Source organism: Oxyura jamaicensis, chromosome 19 (genome assembly GCF_011077185.1).
Source record: "Oxyura jamaicensis isolate SHBP4307 breed ruddy duck chromosome 19, BPBGC_Ojam_1.0, whole genome shotgun sequence".
Taxonomy (NCBI): domain Eukaryota; kingdom Metazoa; phylum Chordata; class Aves; order Anseriformes; family Anatidae; genus Oxyura; species Oxyura jamaicensis.
The window spans coordinates 7,610,489-7,626,999 of NC_048911.1; the positions used below are offsets into that span (position 1 = coordinate 7,610,489).

The 16,511-nt window shown below is 42.2% G+C and overlaps 2 protein-coding genes and 1 long non-coding RNA gene across 7 annotated transcripts in view; 1 reads left to right on the forward strand and 2 right to left on the reverse strand.

The window, feature by feature from the left end:
- CTNS (cystinosin, lysosomal cystine transporter) lies at positions 1-9,722 on the reverse strand. Of its 4 annotated transcripts, none has more exons than XM_035342997.1 (11): positions 9,701-9,722; positions 8,018-8,139; positions 6,673-6,751; positions 5,366-5,450; positions 5,168-5,271; positions 4,146-4,277; positions 3,276-3,375; positions 3,064-3,183; positions 1,811-1,981; positions 1,267-1,384; positions 1-924 (listed from the first exon to the last, which is right to left on the reverse strand). In XM_035342997.1, the coding sequence occupies exons 1-11, from the start codon at positions 9,703-9,705 to the stop codon at positions 794-796; spliced, it is 1,167 nt and encodes a 388-aa protein (XP_035198888.1). In that variant the 5' UTR covers positions 9,706-9,722; the 3' UTR covers positions 1-793. The 4 variants fall into 4 exon arrangements, with proteins under 4 accessions (XP_035198888.1, XP_035198889.1, XP_035198890.1 ...); XM_035342998.1 differs by lacking the exon at positions 9,701-9,722 and adding an exon at positions 8,594-8,732; XM_035342999.1 differs by lacking the exon at positions 9,701-9,722 and adding an exon at positions 8,453-8,477.
- The window catches only part of SHPK (sedoheptulokinase), a 9,357-nt gene continuing 1,697 nt past the window's right edge, over positions 8,852-16,511 (forward strand). Inside the window, exons 1-5 of one of the 2 annotated variants that reach the window (XM_035342993.1) lie at positions 8,855-9,321; positions 10,906-11,047; positions 13,657-13,840; positions 15,060-15,212; positions 16,283-16,458. In XM_035342993.1, coding sequence (XP_035198884.1) covers positions 9,163-9,321; positions 10,906-11,047; positions 13,657-13,840; positions 15,060-15,212; positions 16,283-16,458 — 814 coding nt within the window. In that variant the 5' untranslated portion in view covers positions 8,855-9,162. Of the gene's footprint in view, positions 9,322-10,905; positions 11,048-13,656; positions 13,841-15,059; positions 15,213-16,282; positions 16,459-16,511 lie in introns of both variants that reach the window. The other variant, XM_035342994.1, reaches the window with a different exon arrangement.
- LOC118176201 overlaps positions 10,757-16,511 on the reverse strand; it is a 13,037-nt gene continuing 7,282 nt past the window's right edge. The window contains exon 2 of the long non-coding RNA XR_004755296.1: positions 10,757-12,052. This is a non-coding gene — a long non-coding RNA (uncharacterized LOC118176201). The remainder of the gene's footprint in view (positions 12,053-16,511) is intronic.

The window sequence follows — 16,511 nt, forward strand, 5'->3', positions numbered from 1 at the left end:
TGTGCTTTAGACCTTTAATTAATGGGCCGTTAATGAACATGATCCACTTTGAAACAACCCCTTTGACAATCTGATCTTTACTCTGCACAGTTCAGGGTTCAAAGCATGTCAGTGGAACCAGGAAAGATTAAGACAGTACACCACAAGTATTCAGACACATTTGTCTGAGCACTTGTCTTAGCACCTCTGAAAGAGCTTCAAGTGAGCTAGGAATATATTTTCAGGTTATTCTCAGTATCTTTACTTTCCCTCTTAGAGTTAACATTTGTATTTGCTTTTTTTTTTTTTTGCTAGAAACTTCATTGTTCCTTCAGATACCATTATTGCTGTTGCCAGCCAACATGAGTGGTGTTACAGCATGGTTTGGTCTGTAAGGAGTCAGCAGCACTGAAGTCCACAGACCTTCTTTAGTTATTAAGTGGTTGCATCAACATGATCTCAGATTCCTGGAAGCCAGAACTTTGGCTCTTTGGAAGTGATGCACAATCAAGGCGACAATTCTGGCCTCTTTCCTGTTGATGGTGGAAGAGAGCCACATGCTGCTGGGACAGCTCAAGCTAAGCTGGCTTTGCAGCTTCAACAGGCTGAAACCTTCCATCTGCAAGTAGAGGCTAGATAGCTTGATGTCCTTTAAGGCACCTGGCATTGGGCAAGGCAGCTTGTTTTCCATACCAGGGCAGATCAAAGAATAAACAGAGATCAGAGTCAGTATTTCTGATAGCTGCTAGTAGACATCCTGAAATCCCTTGGCCAGGATAGGGGCAAGTTCAATTTAAAGTTGTCTTCAGAGATGTTATTCACAAGATTCATACCCCCATCTCTTATAAAGACAGTAGTGCTGAACCATAAAAACAATATCAAAGATGATGGAGAAGACACCCAGGCCAAACTTGGTTGGATCACCAAAGATTAATTTCCACTCATCTGTCAAACACAAGATTAGAGTGTTAAGAGTGTCTCAGCAGGTCTTACTGAGACTACAAGATCATGAGACATTAAAGAAGTTCGTGTTTGTTACCCAGACTACTTAAACACCCCTTGAGACTGACCTATACAGCTTGTGCAAAGCTAATAACTGTTCCTGTGGTTTCTTCAGAATAGCTAAGTATTTTTCAACCTTTAAGCAAAATAGATCTTCTTCAGTCTTAGCGTAAAGACAGCTACCCATGCTGCAGCATAAAGCTCCCAAGATAACCTACAGGGTTTTGCTTTGTAATGAAGTTCTCCCACCCCATTAAGCCCCCACCAGTTCAGTTCCAGCCTTACCATTGTTGTATGACTGCAAAAACATCTGCAGGAGGCTGAAGGTTCCACCAGTGAAGTCTAGTAATACATTTCCAATGCTCCATCCCTCAGTACTCTTCCGACGGAAATTCATGTATGCCTGAGGGCACAATGAGAAGTTTAATGTGGTACGTACGTGCTAGTTCAGCACCTAGCTGAAGGAAGCTGAAACCCTAGGATTAAGACCACTTGGGACTCCGCTTTCTACTGTGGTATCATGTTAGTGGAAGTCTTGTTCCAGTCTTCAAGTGAGATAAAGATACTCCTGTTTGTCAAGAAAGCTCACAGTTGAGGCCTCTGTTCACTTGGGCTTTTTCTTAGTACCCTGAGCGATCCCAGTAAGTAAGCATTTTGAGATATACAGGAGACTTAAGTGTTAAACAATACATTAACTTTATACTGTTTTGTCTGTGAAAAACTAGTAAATAACCATTGCTTGTTTAGTCTAGTCAGACTTTCAAGAACATACACTTCAGACTTAAGGGTGACAATAACATAGCATAAAACCAGAAAAGTTCGGGCTTACCTGTGGAAAATATTTTATCAACGTGACTGCTAACTTGATGTAAGAGAAGCAAAATAAGAACTGTAGCCATGTCATTTCCTCAGCTGCAGCAAGGAACAGTGTTGTAAATGTGAAGACCCATGCAAGTGCCAGTAGTCCAACAACAACTTTGGATACTTTCTGGTCTGCTCTCTGAAACAGAAACACAGATATACTTAGACCAATCTAGGTCCTATGTCCCCAGACACATTGCAAGGTATCAAATATGTTCAGTACTATGCAAGGTTACAGTCCTCACCCATTGCTGTACCAGTTAGGCACATACCACGAGGAAACTTCAAGCACTCAGCTGCAGGTTTGCAAAAGCTTATGTGCAATACTCAAAAGCATTTGTTCAGAATACTACTGCCCATAAGCAAGTGGAAAAAATGTTGCTGTAGTATTTTTAAGATTTATGATGCCTGTGCTTCAGTGCCACATCTGTAACAATCTCCTGAGTTTAGTCTAAAGATATCAACAATTCCTATAAATGCAAAAGGCTACTGAGGCCATTATGGTAAAATCATAGTTACCTCCCAGTTCTTTACTAGAAAAGACTATCGCACTCATTGTTGATAAATATGCTATTCGAGTTTTCAGTTTAGCATTATCAGAGGAAGCAACCTAAAACAGAATTAATTCCTATATAGAACAAACCATCTGTTCAGACCAGAGGTTTTACAATGAGCACCTGACTTAACAATTAGTCTCACCTGAGAAGGGAGTGGGAATTATAAATAGGGCTTTGCGGCTGTTTCAAGTAGAAAGAAGTGGGGAGGTGGAGAGAATATTCCCCACCAAGTGTACTTAAAAGCTGAATATTTGTGTTCTAAGGAATCATTAAGGACATCTCCTGGCTCAAAGGCATCCTCAAAAGGTGAGGAAACAAAGCTTGTATGAGCATTTGTACTGTGTAGAGCTGTAATTTATGTGCTGGCTAGAAATCTGTTTGAAAACTTTATGAACTTGGCTGTTTACCTTAGTTATTTTGAGTCTAAGGAGTCTACTTATAAGCTCAGAACACCTATGAGGCTGAAGTATCAAAGCTTACTGGAGAAGCTATTAGCTCGAGAAACATAAAGAGCTGGACTGTGAAACCTGATTCCTAGAAAAGTCAAGGAACAGGCAGAGATGACTTCAGAGCCCAAGAGTGGATCTGAGCACAGTGATAGGTGAGGCATCCAGCAGAGGGAGCTCTGCCAGAGCCACCAGGTCAGGCCAGCACTGAGACATACCTCATAGATGCAACACTGAATTATGGTGAGGAGCGTCAGAGCTACTGCATGGAGGCTGAAGAAGACATCATTGATAGCCACAGGGTTCACTCCACTGGGATAACTGAGTAAGAATTCCTCCTAAGTGAGGATAAACCAAAACAGGCTAAGTATTATAACTCCCTTATGTAGATACCCATGCCCCCTAAAATATTAAAGAAAATTGTGCTTACCTTAATTAAGGGAATCCAGAAGAGTCCAACATTAAACACACTGTATGCTATGAAGCCAGTAAGGTTTAATGCAATGTAGTCAAAGCTTAGTCCAACAACACTAGAGAAGGAAAGAGAAAATTTTTTTAAAAAAGTAGGAGAAATGAGAGCATTATAGGCAGCTCCAGGAATGGCTTGTCCCTAGAACATGATGACTGACAGGCAATTTTTGATGCAAGCCAAAGCTGTAGGCATTCTGACAATATGATGAGGAGTTTATTGGGAAGGAAGGTGAAATATCCTTCATATGCCATTCACAACAGTTCTCACTGCCAAAGTTTGTTGCTGCTGTTTAACTTCACCCTTCCGTGAGCTCAGCCAGCCTGATAAAGCCATGCCAGTCTAAATCCGTAGCAGTAGTGCATCTTTGCCAAAGTGAATGCTTTAGTTTTCATGTATGATAACTTTTCTACTTGCAGTCATTTAGTTTAAGGGGAGCTAGACTAATGATAATGCTACAAGGAGCTGTCTGATAAGCAGCTCACAAGGTAAGTCAACTGTGAAGGTGTCAGCACAATTGGCTTGGTCAGGTGATACACAACATGACAGCAAAGGGAACGCAAAAAGCATCCTCTATCAGCAGTTATTACTGGATGCTAAACCTTAGAATTAGGTGTCTGTAGAGTGCAAATAAATTCCTCTGACCTGCACACACAAAAGTGCACTGGGGCTGCATTTGTTCAGGCCTTATCTTTGCCCTGCTTCTCCTCCTGCCCCAGTCTTTCCATACATAATTCCTAAGAACCAAGATGGATGAAAGTGAACCCAGGAACATTGTTTTCAGATGTGCTTAAGGGACTTGCAAAGACCTCTCCTTATAAACCTCCTTACCTTTTTCGTCGCCAGTTCTCAAACAGTTGAGGATAGAAGGAGATAGACCAAGCAAGGAAATAGATCCAGCCAATCACTTCATCAGCGTATTTCACTATGATGCTGTGAATCACTTGAAATTGAATCCTAGGTCTGAAGGTTAATGCAAACAGAGTTAGTTAATTTCTCTGCTTATACTTTTTTCAGGACCATCTGCCTTGTTCTGCTCTGGGAAAAAAAGAGTCCAGGCACTGAGACAAGATAAAGATTCAGTGTTGGTTTCAGCTGAGTTTTTCCCCCTTTCTTTAGTGTCCCTGTTAAGTTTTAAACATCTGCCATTCAACCTAGCCTTTCCTTCCTGTTCCACTCTTCATTTCTATTATTGTTATTCAAAAAGGTCATCTTGTGCCTATGGTGTCCACTGTCGTAGCATGGGGTCTGTTATGCAAGAGCAGTTTCACTTTTCATGCTCTGCCAGCAAAGCCTCATGATCATGTCTGTCCTGTTGATCCCTTCACAAATATGGTCACCTCTGCAACTCCTGCGAGTCTTAAAAAGAGAAGTGAAATGAGGAAGTAATACAGGAGTAGCCTGTTCGTTAGTAGCATCTGGACAAGGAAATACAAACCAGTTTTCTCCATCTTGCTAGACTGTTTTCCTGTTAGAGAGGACTGGCATTGGTGAACAGATGGCTCCCCTAACTAGGGAGGAAAACACCTGCCTCTCCTGACAATAAGATGGGTACTCAGCTGCACAAGGCTATTAGTACTCCAGAAAAAGCTCTGCGCAGTAAGAATATAAGAATAGCATCCAAGTAGACATTGACAACCATATGCTTCCTGGATCAGGACATGTAGTTTTGAGACTTTGGAGAAGGGTTATTAAAACCAGACTAAGGAGCCATAAGAGGTCACAGGCATCTAGGTGTAATGTTAAAATACCAACATTACCATTCTGCTCCCATACTTAACTATAGGGAGGAAATAATTACGCCAGAGTTTATGAAGCAGTAGGATACTAAGAATTAAAAACCAGTTTCTCACCCAGTTAAGTTGGAATTACTGGTATAGAGATAAACTGTTACTTGTCCAACATCATCTGCTTTCACTTGGAAGTCTGCCTTAGTGTGTCCTGCAGGCAAATGCACCTGCAAGGCAAAGTGGAGGGGGAAAAAAAGAAAGAGTTGCACCATACCAGCTCTTGGCTTTTGCATAAGGTCAGAAGTCTATTGTGTCACTTACTTCATTGGGTAGTTCAACAATGGTGCTGTTTTTTGATGAGTGTGTAATATTGAGAGTTATCACCAGCGTCTCATTTAATGGAGCCCTGCAAAGACAGAAGAGCCAAGTTAGACTGGTGCCTGAGTGCACAAAGATTGCTTCAGGGCTGTGGGAAAGTATCTGCTAATTCCATGCAGCTGCAGCAAACGTAGTGGGCAGTCCATGCACAGCAGTACAGTACCTACCTAGTACTCAGACGAACACCAACACCAGGTTATGTTGGCACTATACTATTTCTTTTAACTGAAAAAGTGACTGGCATTAAACAGTTACATAGCCACATTTTGCCTCCCTCTACCCCACATAAATGACAGAGAATAGCATTACCGGCATGACCAGCAAAATCCTACAATGGTAGGATTCTGGGGACTGAGGGGCAGAAATGATGGACTTGTACTGGGGTAATGTCCTGCAGAAATTATGGCCATGATGCAAGATTAAAAACGAACACAAGCAAAATAGTCCTGCAAAACTTTCTCCCAGAACTCTACTAAGCATTTGTCCAGGAGGTTTAGTTGCACAGTAGTACATAGGGTATCATAAGGTTCAAATGCCTGTACTTCTCCATGAAGGAGATCACAGTACCACATACTACTTTGCAGAAATAAGAGTTCCTCACTGTTGCAGCTATGTCTTGCTCTTTTCCCTTTAGTCACAATTCTTACACTGTCATCTGACTGTTCCCTTCACACACACCCCTACCTTTGGGATCTCAAAATCTAAGTATTTAATGCTTCTTTCCTGGCAAGAGGCTGACAACAAAAACACAGCTAAGCAGTGCATTGTATTAAACAATATGACTAAGATGCGTCAGCCCCTGCTCTGGAGTAGCTGCCTTTCTTTGCTAGAAAGGGCAAGTTCTGTTTGCTTGGTAATTTTTGTGATCTTTCTAAGAAGTGGAAGTTCCTCTCAAGCATCATTTTTTAGCAATAGAGAAGCTGCAGGTTCACATATTGAAGACAGTTCAGTAAGCTAGTACAAGGTAGACAGTATAAAACATCTTTTCCTGCTTGACTTCCCATGCAAATGGCATGGGATATTACTGGAGACCAACTATACAAGGCCATTTCAGAGACTGCTGCACTGTCTTGGTCCGAACTGGCACTAAGTGATGTAGTGGTCTAGAATTAGCCAGTCACGCACAGATAAGAGTCCCTCTGTATAAGAAGTGAACAAAGTCTGCAGGGAAATTTAAGAATATAGCTACATTTTACCCTCTTGCTATTCCCTATTTCAAAGGGAAAACAAAGTTGTAATCATTATTTTACCTCAGAGATATCGTGACATTTGTTGAACTTCCATTTTCTAACAAAACCACTTCTGGGACAGACAATACAATGACTCCATCTGGGTGGAAATAAACAAAAGTTTGTCTATTACTACCTGGAGTGTCAGATTAAAAACAAAAAGCACAACACCAGTACACATTCAACAGCAAAGGGAGTTTACTGCTTATTTCAAGGGAACTAAACAACCTAAAAGGGGAACTAAATAACTGCCACTTGAACATGTTACAAGGAAACAATTTAGATATTTGATTTGCAGCTCAAATTCATGCCAAGACAAAGATATAGGATACTTAAAACTCACTAATCATTTCTTGATGTGATCCTAGTAATTCAGTAGTCATAATGCTCAAGATTTAGCTTCAAGTTATTGCTTGAGTGACAAATTCTTCATGTACCCAGATGTTTGAGATAATGTATATTTGTAATACTTCAAGAATCACAAGTGCCTTGCTGTAGTGGTCAGAAACATTGCTGTTATGCGGTACACTTTACAACAGTGCAGCTATGGTATAGCATGTTGTGTTTTGAGAGAGGATCATATTCCAATGCCAATACAATTGACATCAAAACCATAAACCAGTCATGCATCATCAATTTTGGAATCCAAGTCTTTTACTTTATGTACGTTTAAAGGTCGAAAGTGACAGACAAGAAAAGCAAATCTATTTAAGAATAGAAAAAGAGAAAGAAAGAGGTTGCCCTGATTTTTTTTTATTATTTTTAAAGTTGTGTTTAGTAATGGACACTCTATTTTGTCCCCTGAACTACAGGGTTCAAGAAAGCTAGAACTGAAATAATGAGCTGGAAACACATGGGCTGGATGCTGTGAAGTAGCAAACACCAGCAGTTAGCCTCTGAGGTAAGAATAATTGCAAGTCCCTACCTGTCCAGGATCCTCACATAATAGTTTTAAGTACTATGCCTGCCTTCTGAGAAGAGACATATTTGGAAAGAAATGGAAAACATCTTCTAGATAAGAATCAAGTATGAATGCAATTTCTTGCGGGAAGTTGCATAGGTATTATCTTCAGTGATGAGCATCTTTCTCGTTACCTTATATGACATAGCATTCTTAAGAAGTTATTTAAATGCAAGAGAGCTCCCTGGTTCATCACTGACTGCACCACAGTCAGTATTTAACCTGCGTCAACTGAGGGGAGTGTCTGCCCTCTCCTAGTGCTCCATCTGTCACTGGAGTGCCTCACTGTGAGCACATGAAGTCAAAGGCAGCACGTGAAAGAAGAGCTGATGGGAAACATGGCAGAGATCTCCCCACAGGGGCATGACTGGGGATCCCAAGGAGCTACCCTTGTCCACCTCTTACCACTCTGGAGCTGCTGGCCTGCAGGCCCAAGCAGGGATGACCAAACACCACCACTCCCCAGTAGCACAGGCATGATGTACAGTAGAGGAGGGAATAGATATCTCATCCTCATGGTGGCAGAGCTGCAGAAAAAAAACGAGGAGAAGGCTTTGCTCAGGTTCTACAAACTTTGAGGGGTACCAGCCTGTTCCCCACTGCAAAATGGCTCCCTCCTCAGCACCACAGCCCCTGGCCCAGCCTGGCTGAAGGACCCTCAGTGCTCCCTAAAGGACACTGGGCTTTCATTCTCTCTCTGCCCACGCTCCCCCAACAAAATCTTTCCCCCTCACAGCTTATTCTGCTCCTGCCACTCAGCTACCGTCCCCTGAAGTATTCCCCCCCCCTTCGCAAGACTACAAATCTCAGCAGCCACTGCGCCCCCCCCACCCTCCCCACCTGCAGCAGCGGGGCGCGGTGCACGCTGGGACTTGTAGTCCCCAACACTCTCCCCTCAGAAGGCACTATGAGGCAGCGCCATCCCACACGTTAGGGCACGCTAATACCAAGGAAGCGGCACTGAGGGGAAAAAACACTTACCTCCTTCCAGCGCTGCAACTCCGTCCCACGCACCCCGAGCTCTTCCCTTTTCAGCTCCTCACGTGAGGCGGCCGCCTATCGCCTCCCCGCCTAACGCCCCCTTCGCGCGTTGCGCCGCTGTGGCCGCCCGCAGGCGCCATCTTGGGTGTGTCAGAGCGGGGCGGGCACCGGCGGCTCCGTGAGGAGGGGTCGCTGAGGGCCGGGGGGGGGGCATTCGGTGCTTCAGCTTCTCGTTAGTTTCGTTCCAAGTTGCAAAGGTCGCTGGGGAGGGCTGGGGAAGGGGTGGTTTTGCCACTCTCAAGATGGAGGGGCATTGCTCAAGTGCTGAAGGGAGATATTTTCAGTCAGAGGGCAGAGTCCAGGCTCTTTCTCGGCCCAGTTTGCCCACACACCCCAGTCCCCGCACGCTGCTGGAGCAGTAATCTGTGTTGTTTGTGCCCTGTCGGGACAGGTGCTCCTTCAAAGGCAGCGAGGAACAACATAAGGGCTCAACACAGCGGATGTTGGTTAGAGTACTGCCTAGAGAGACTTGCCTGTGCTGTGGGAGGTGAAGGCAACTCGCCAGGGCCATGGCAGGCAGCGAGGCATCCTGCGTGCTGGGCATAGACCTGGGCACGACGTCTGTGAAGGCTGCCCTGCTGGTAGGGACAGAGCGAGGGCATGTGGTGGCAGAGAGCTGCTCCAGGGAGACACAGGCACACACCAGCAGCCTGGAAGCTGGACCGCAGGTAAGGGGTGGCAGAAAGCACTGCCAGCAGTTTCAGGATAGCGGCGTTGCCTTGTAGCAGTTGGGTTGTCTTGCTATGTTCTGTGGACTCTGACGGATTTCTTGTTTGGTTGTATTTTTTGGTAGTTTGAGCTTGTTTTGTGTGTGTGTGGAGTGACAGAGATGGTTGCTACGTGTGTCTGGATGTCAGAAATGGGAATTAAAATGTTCTCAGTTTACTGTTCAAGAAAGCCAAGTAAAGCTGACTGGTTTAAGAAAGACAGCTTTTCAAAAGCTGACAGTTAAGTACTCAAATGGTCATGACAAATTAGGCGAGTACTGGAGTCCATGGGTTTGTTGGTGAATAGTAAGTCTTAGGAACTCATTCCCCCTTTTCTTACCACATTTCAAAATGGAGGCAGCTGCCGGGAGCATTCCATAAGTGGCCCCACAGAGTCAAACTAATTGCCACTGCTGGAGCCTCCCACACTTCAGAGATGACAGCTCAAGCTCAATTTTCTCTTCTGAGAACGTACAGACCTGCAGAAAGCCTGTTTCTGCTTCCACTATGGCCTCAGAGATGTCACAAAACAATCTAAAACTATTCTTCCATGAACAATGCCTTTGTCTTCGATGCTGTCAGTCAGGAAACAGCAACCACTTGCCAACTTAAAGGGTATGTTGCACGTTAATGTGAGATGGAATCATAACTGGAAATTCCCTGTGGAAATAACCAGGAATATTCCTGTTAAAGAGCTTTAGGTCCATGATGTTGTTCAATCAAATAAAGAATGAATCAAAATCGTAAACAATATATATCAACATGCATACCAACATTCCCGTGACCTTCTGCTGTACTGTTTCTAGGGTGAAGATACCAACCAAACAGACCAATGCTTCTCCCTTCAGTCATGTTTATGCAGCTAGAAGTAGATATGTGCGCAACAGTTCAGATCTGTTTATAGGCTATATGTAAATACTTTTGCTTATGATCTTTGTTCAGCTCTGTCAGAGTAATCTGAATGTTCAAAAGTGGGAAAGCTGTAATGCAACTTACCTTGTGACAGGGCTTGGTCAGTTTATTGAGTGGATCTATGCAGTTTGCTTGCCAGTTCTGGGAATAAAGTATCCAGAAACGAAGTATCGGCATCATCCATGTCAACGGTGTGTAGAGAGGCTTTAGGAAGGTGTGAGACATGCATGTGCATGCAAGTGAGAACATGTGGATAATCCTCTTTGTGGAAAAAAAAAAAAGAAAAAAGAGCAATGTAGAAGCTGAACTAATGTAACTATGTGGTGAGTGTTAATGGACTTTTTAAAAGGTGTGTTGGAGTATGGTGTCTTAGGAAATTAAGTTAAGGATGATATGGCCTTCAGTGTAAGATGCTGTTATTTATTCTGAAGTTGCTAATATTGTTTTGGGGGTTTTGTGTGTGTTGTGTTTTGTTGTTTTTTTGCAAACTTTCACTTTAGTAGTGAATGTTACTCTGATGCATGTTATTAACCTAAATGAATTCCATTCTTCACTTCAGACTAGAGTAGCCTTGTTTAATAAATACAGTGAGTCCTAATGGCTTCATCTTGGTATAATGCTTCGTGATTACAGGGAATGGAGCAGAATGTCCGGAGAATAATAACAGCACTGAACGAATGCCTTGCTGCTCTACCTCAGCAGCAGCTTCAAAGAGTCAGTCACATTGGCATTTCAGGGCAAATGCATGGGATTGTATTTTGGAAAAGAGATCAAGGTAATGTTAATTTTTTGGCATTCCTGTTTAGAGTACCATGATACAGAAAAATAAATTTTTAGCACTGAAGTGACCTGTAGGAAATTGCTGCATGTTCACCTTGATCTTCTGTAAAACAGAATTAATAAGATCATCTTCTGTGTCAATTTTGCTTTAATTACTGGAATTTCAGCTACTGACTGTAGTTAACCATGTTGTTTGCATGTATCGGTTGAAGGAGCTAGTCTTGTGAGATCCCTGCAGAGTGAGCACAGTTAATAGAATGAAGGAGGAATTACATATCTGTGGCTTGTCTATTGTTTGTCCATCATATGCTATCTGCTGCCAGTTGAAAGAACTTCCGGACCATGTGAATTCCTTTTTTCTTAAACGTTATTCACTTCATAAAGCACTTAACTACTTGTTGTCCAGTATCTCAATACCTTCCAGTGATTCTGCAGTAGCAGTATTAGCAGTTGTATGTCTGCCTTGAAAAACAAGCTGTACTTGATCTTTATGTTAGAATCTGTACAGCAGTAGCTATCCAGTAATGAACATTACTATGCTGATTTGACACGCTGTTTGAAAGTACAGTAAGAGGAAAAAATGGTGTTTAGTAAAATATTATTTTAGTCTTTTCTTGTCTTTTATGAAAATCTCAAAGCATTTTTTTTTCTAAGTAAGTTGTAGACTGGCATGTTGCATTCATCTTGCCTGCTTGTGCTTCTGTTAGGAGCTGAAAAGGATTGTGGTCTTGATTCTGAATATGCAGCTGCTTGTAGACTGAAAGGCCAAGACCTCAGAAACAAAGTCAGCCAAAGTAAGGTAGTCACATGGAGCTTGATTGTGACAGTGAAGATGTTTGAAAAATGGATTGGATTTCTAGCTCTGTGAGATAGGTATGGATTCTCTTCTTGGCTAACCTGACATAAACCTTCTGAAGTCCAAGGTTCAGGTTTCAAAATGTGGTTCCGTGATTTTTTTCTCTTTACATTATGGTGTGCACATCTGAGCAATTATACAGATCTTAAAATAATAATAAAAGTTACAGATTAAGCAAAGATTTATTGTAAACTGCAGAATAGATTTTCCAAAAGTGCTGGTCACTGCCTATCAAAAAGTTGTCGGGGTCTTAATTGCTTAAAGAGACACAGTGCTATTCATTACTGGCTGTAATTTTACCTTAAATACAAAAATGATTGCAAAGAAAGAAATCCAAAGGCTGATGGGAAGGAGCTGTTGCTTGCTTTCCAGCTGTCCCAAGGGCTGCATAACAAAGCCTCTTGGGTTCAGGATAGACAGATTCTTACGTGATATTGGTTAATATTTTATTTCCCAAAGCCACACACCACTTTTGTTTCATTTCTGTCCAGTGAAAGAGGGTGTTTGCTCTCATTTGTTTTCAGTAGACTAAATGAATCCATGCGCTTTGGGACACAAATTAGATTTTTAACAGCATCCTTTAGGGTTGGGTTTATGGTTAATAATATTTCTTTGAAACCATTTAAAACTAGAAAAACAAGCCAATTTGAAAATCATTTCAAACAGACTTGATAGAACAGGGAATTAAGAGAACAACAAAAGGTATGTTTGCTTTGCATGTTTCACATAGTACTTCCTGCTTTCATGGCTGCTTTTTATTGTGTGTGTGACTTCAAATCCCTGTATTCAGCCCAAGAAAGACTTTTAGTCATATTTGTGCTAATCAGTTAAGCAGCCGGATCTCTTCTCTGACATGTAGGACAAGTGGCACAGCACAGCTTGAAACTCTCCTGCCACCCCTCACTAAAAAAAAAAAAAAAGAAATAGAGCCAGCTGGAGACAGCGTGTGGCCTGTCCTATCCCCACCTTGTGGCCCTGCATCACCTGGGAGAGCAGTAGTTGTCAGAGGCTGAAGCTGAGCTGTGGAGCGTGCCGGCAAATATCACAGAGCAGTGCTTGAGCTCAGCATCTGCTCAGTTTGCTGCTGTGGCAGGTCTGTAATCTGCCTTAGCAGGACTGCTTGTGGGGAACATGTCAGGGCAGGGAGCAGCGTGCTGGGCTGGAGCAATAGCAGACATTGCTGAGAAGGCTCCGTGCAGCACCAAGAGGTTGCCCTAATTTAGCTGAGGCCTTTGCGTAGAAGCATGTGATGGCTTCACCAAAGGTGTGGCATCCTCTGTTCAAAACAAATGTGCTGGGCTGATAAAAACTGAATTAAATCATTCTCTACTTCTGGTGAAGCTTTATTGCAAGGTACAGGTGAGGGATGTTAGTTTGCAGTCTGTTGCTTAATGCATACAGATCCAGGTTTCCTGTTGCTTTGACTCAAAATGTGGAAGAAACTGTGCCCTATCCATCGTAGGCAGTTTGTTACTAATTCTGTATGCTCGTGGTCATGATGTGGCTGTTCACGTTTTGTCATGTCAGCTCCTTAACTCTCATAGCAGAATTGCAAATTTTTTCCAGGATGACTGGAATTATGACATTATCTAGGACTGAAACTATGACTAGTTAATTTAATTACAACTGCTACTGGCTCCATTTCTGTTCTTTTCCCAATATATTTGTCAAATTATCAGTGTCTAGTAAGGAAAAATGACAGGCACTGTGGGGAATCACAGGATTTCTCAGACACTGTTGTGTTTCAGGTTGCAGGTGGACAGAGTGTGGTACTGGCCCTACCTTTGAGCCAGAGGAGGTCAGTCATCTGGTTACGTGGCAAGACGGCCGCTGCAGTCCTGCCTTCCTTGCTTCTCTTCCTCTGCCCCAGTCACACATCAGCGTGGCTACAGGATTTGGGTGTGCCACAGTCTACTGGTATTTAAAGAAAAGGTACGTGGTTTCTCAAATGGGCAGTAGTATCAGGCTGTTTCACTGTCAGTTTCTCCTCTTGAATTTACGTGAAAATTAGTATTCCTGTGGCATGGTAAAACACCTACAAGCTCAGGGTGTGCATTTTCTCTCTAATCATAATATTAATTAGTCAAAGAATGTTTATAATGGCAATATTCAATATAAGCAATATGTAACAGCACACAAGTCTCTCTGACCTCATAGAAATACTACAGATCTTTTTAATACAAATAAAATCTTTTGACCATATAGAAAAGGAAGTTTTAAAGTATAAAATAATTCGAGTCCAACCTTCTGCTCAGAGGAGGTCTGCTAATGTAGCTTGAATGCTGTAATTTTGGCTTGTGCAGATTGTGGAAAGTACAAACATGCCTAAAACAGTAAGAGAGTTGCTTTGGCTGGTTGCTGCCAGATGCTGAAAGAAACAATCCCTAAATTAATTTCAGTTTCTTCCTTCTTTAAGACACTGGGATTCTTATGAGGTGTTACTGATGCTCCGCTTTGTTGTGGTGTATTTGCAGAGGATGTAATTTTTCACTTACGACTTGGCATCAGCATGATTTGGTCTTCAGTTTCATCTGTAGCATGCTATGTCTCTCAAAGAGTGATTATCTTCCTCAGCAGTGAGTTCAAGTTAAATGAGTAGGGAAAATCTTATTACATCTTGGTTTTCCCTCAACATATGTTCAGCAGATACCTAGAATGTGACGTGATCTTGCTTTAGAGCTGTACAGCTCATGAGTCCAAGCTGCTTTGGTTTGTTTCTGTTCTGTTTCACCACTTGGTACATTTCCATTCACTGAATCCTAAAGCAACTGCAGGAATTGACTAATTTTTCTCAAATGCTCCGGAATCAACAAAGTGACATTTTTGTACAATTACTACCTTCCTGGCATGTTTTGCGGTGGTACGCTTTCAAACCCAGATAACTCATTCCTTAAAGCCACTGTCTCTCTGTCTTCCACGAGCAGATAAGAATTGCTACTGTGGTAAGAGCTTGGAAAATAAATCCCATTAAAAAAAAAAATAATAAACCACAAAATCCAAGTTGATTACTGAGATACTGAGTTTGCAGTTTTGTTTTTAGGAGATGAGACCACACACATCTAAAGTTCCCTATAGCACTGGATGTAAACTTGCTCTGACTGTCTTAAAGCACCACTCATTGTTTTTGTTTTTAAAATGTTTTGTTCAAAAGTCCAGATTTTCTGAAGTCTTATGATGCAGCTGGCACTATCCATGACTATGTGGTTGCCATGTTGTGTGACCTGAAGAAGCCTCTCATGTCTGTCCAGAATGCCGCCAGCTGGGGATATTTTAATGCCAAAACCAAAAGCTGGAATACTGATGTGTAAGTGCTGAGGTCATTCCATGGATTTTATGCTTTGCTTGTGTCAGGGAACATGAACATCTCTTAGGGCCCCAAGTATGAATGTGTTACGGATAGGAAGTGATTGAAAGTTGTTCCTAATCAATTGTGGTGTGGTCTGTACTGAAGGACTCTTGGGCGTTTGCTCTGGTTTGTAAGGTAAATATATTTAAGGTACATACAATTCGGCACTATGTTTTTAGAAATACCTAAGACGGCAGAGCTGAGACTCATCAATGAGGCCTTGAATACCAAACTGTTCTTCTCCCTTTCTGTGGTGTGATGGTGGGAGGAGATGGAGAAGAGAATGCTGTTGCCAAGGCTGTAATGGCAAAAGACAGTTACTACCGTCTACTTCTTTTGGCCGAGCTCCTTTGTTACTGCTAAGAATTACCTGTGATTTATTAAAATTTGGTAGGCTACAGGGAGTCTTACAGAAAACTGTTTTTGTTTATTTATTTTTAATGATTTGCTCTTTCAGGGCAGAATCCTAAGGCTGTATGTATTTCAGAGTTTAGGTTAGGCCAGAATTCCAAGATCTGCTCGTAAAGGTAAATTACTATCTCATGCCTTAAGAGTGACAGAAACTTGCATTTTCACTAATCCGGTGTTTTTGCTGTAGCATCGTAGTCTGTCTTGCAGTTTGTGTAAGGAGTTTGTTGGACTTACCTCTGATTTGGTTTTGAGCTACTAACTGCATGACAGTTTTAAGTTCTTTGATGCTTAAAAGTTGTGTTTTTGTGATTGTCCCTTAACCCTGGAACTGCTTGTCCGTATGACAGCAGTAGGTTAAACTTGGTGAACATGTACTCCTGTATAATCCCAGGTTTGCATACCACGAAAAGCTGTTTATTCTTCCAGAATATTCTAGTTTACCCAGCCAATTGGACTGGAATGCTGCCCAAGACAAAACTTGCTAGAGAAGTGAAAGCATCCATAAATCCAGCAGCCGCAAATGTATGGCCAGCTTCGTCTGTGCCTTCAGGGAGGTCCTTGTAGCCATGCTGCATGTTCCATACTACTTTCCTGCAACAATATTGTTCTGATTGTAGATTGAAAAAGTCCGGCTTTCCTCTTCACTTGCTTCCAGAGGTGGGGGACCCTGGCAGTATTGCAGGGAGGACAGTCTGTGCATGGCATGGAATACCCAAGGGAACAGAAGTAGGAATTGCTCTGGGAGATTTCCAGTGCTCTGTTTATTCCTGTCTGACTGAAAGGACTGATGCAGGTATGATCATTTTGGTATCTTAATTTGTTTTCTCATTGTCTACCTTCAGCGTA

Excerpts from the sequence above, each read along its gene's own strand:
- CTNS (XM_035342997.1), bottom strand. Across the intron at positions 6,752-8,017 it reads AGGCCAGCAGCTCCAGAGTG|ATGGAGTCATTGTATTGTCT; the intron begins GTAAGAGGTGGA and ends ATTTCCACCCAG. Across the intron at positions 3,376-4,145 it reads GAGAACTGGCGACGAAAAAG|TGTTGTTGGACTAAGCTTTG; the intron begins GTAAGGAGGTTT and ends TTCCTTCTCTAG.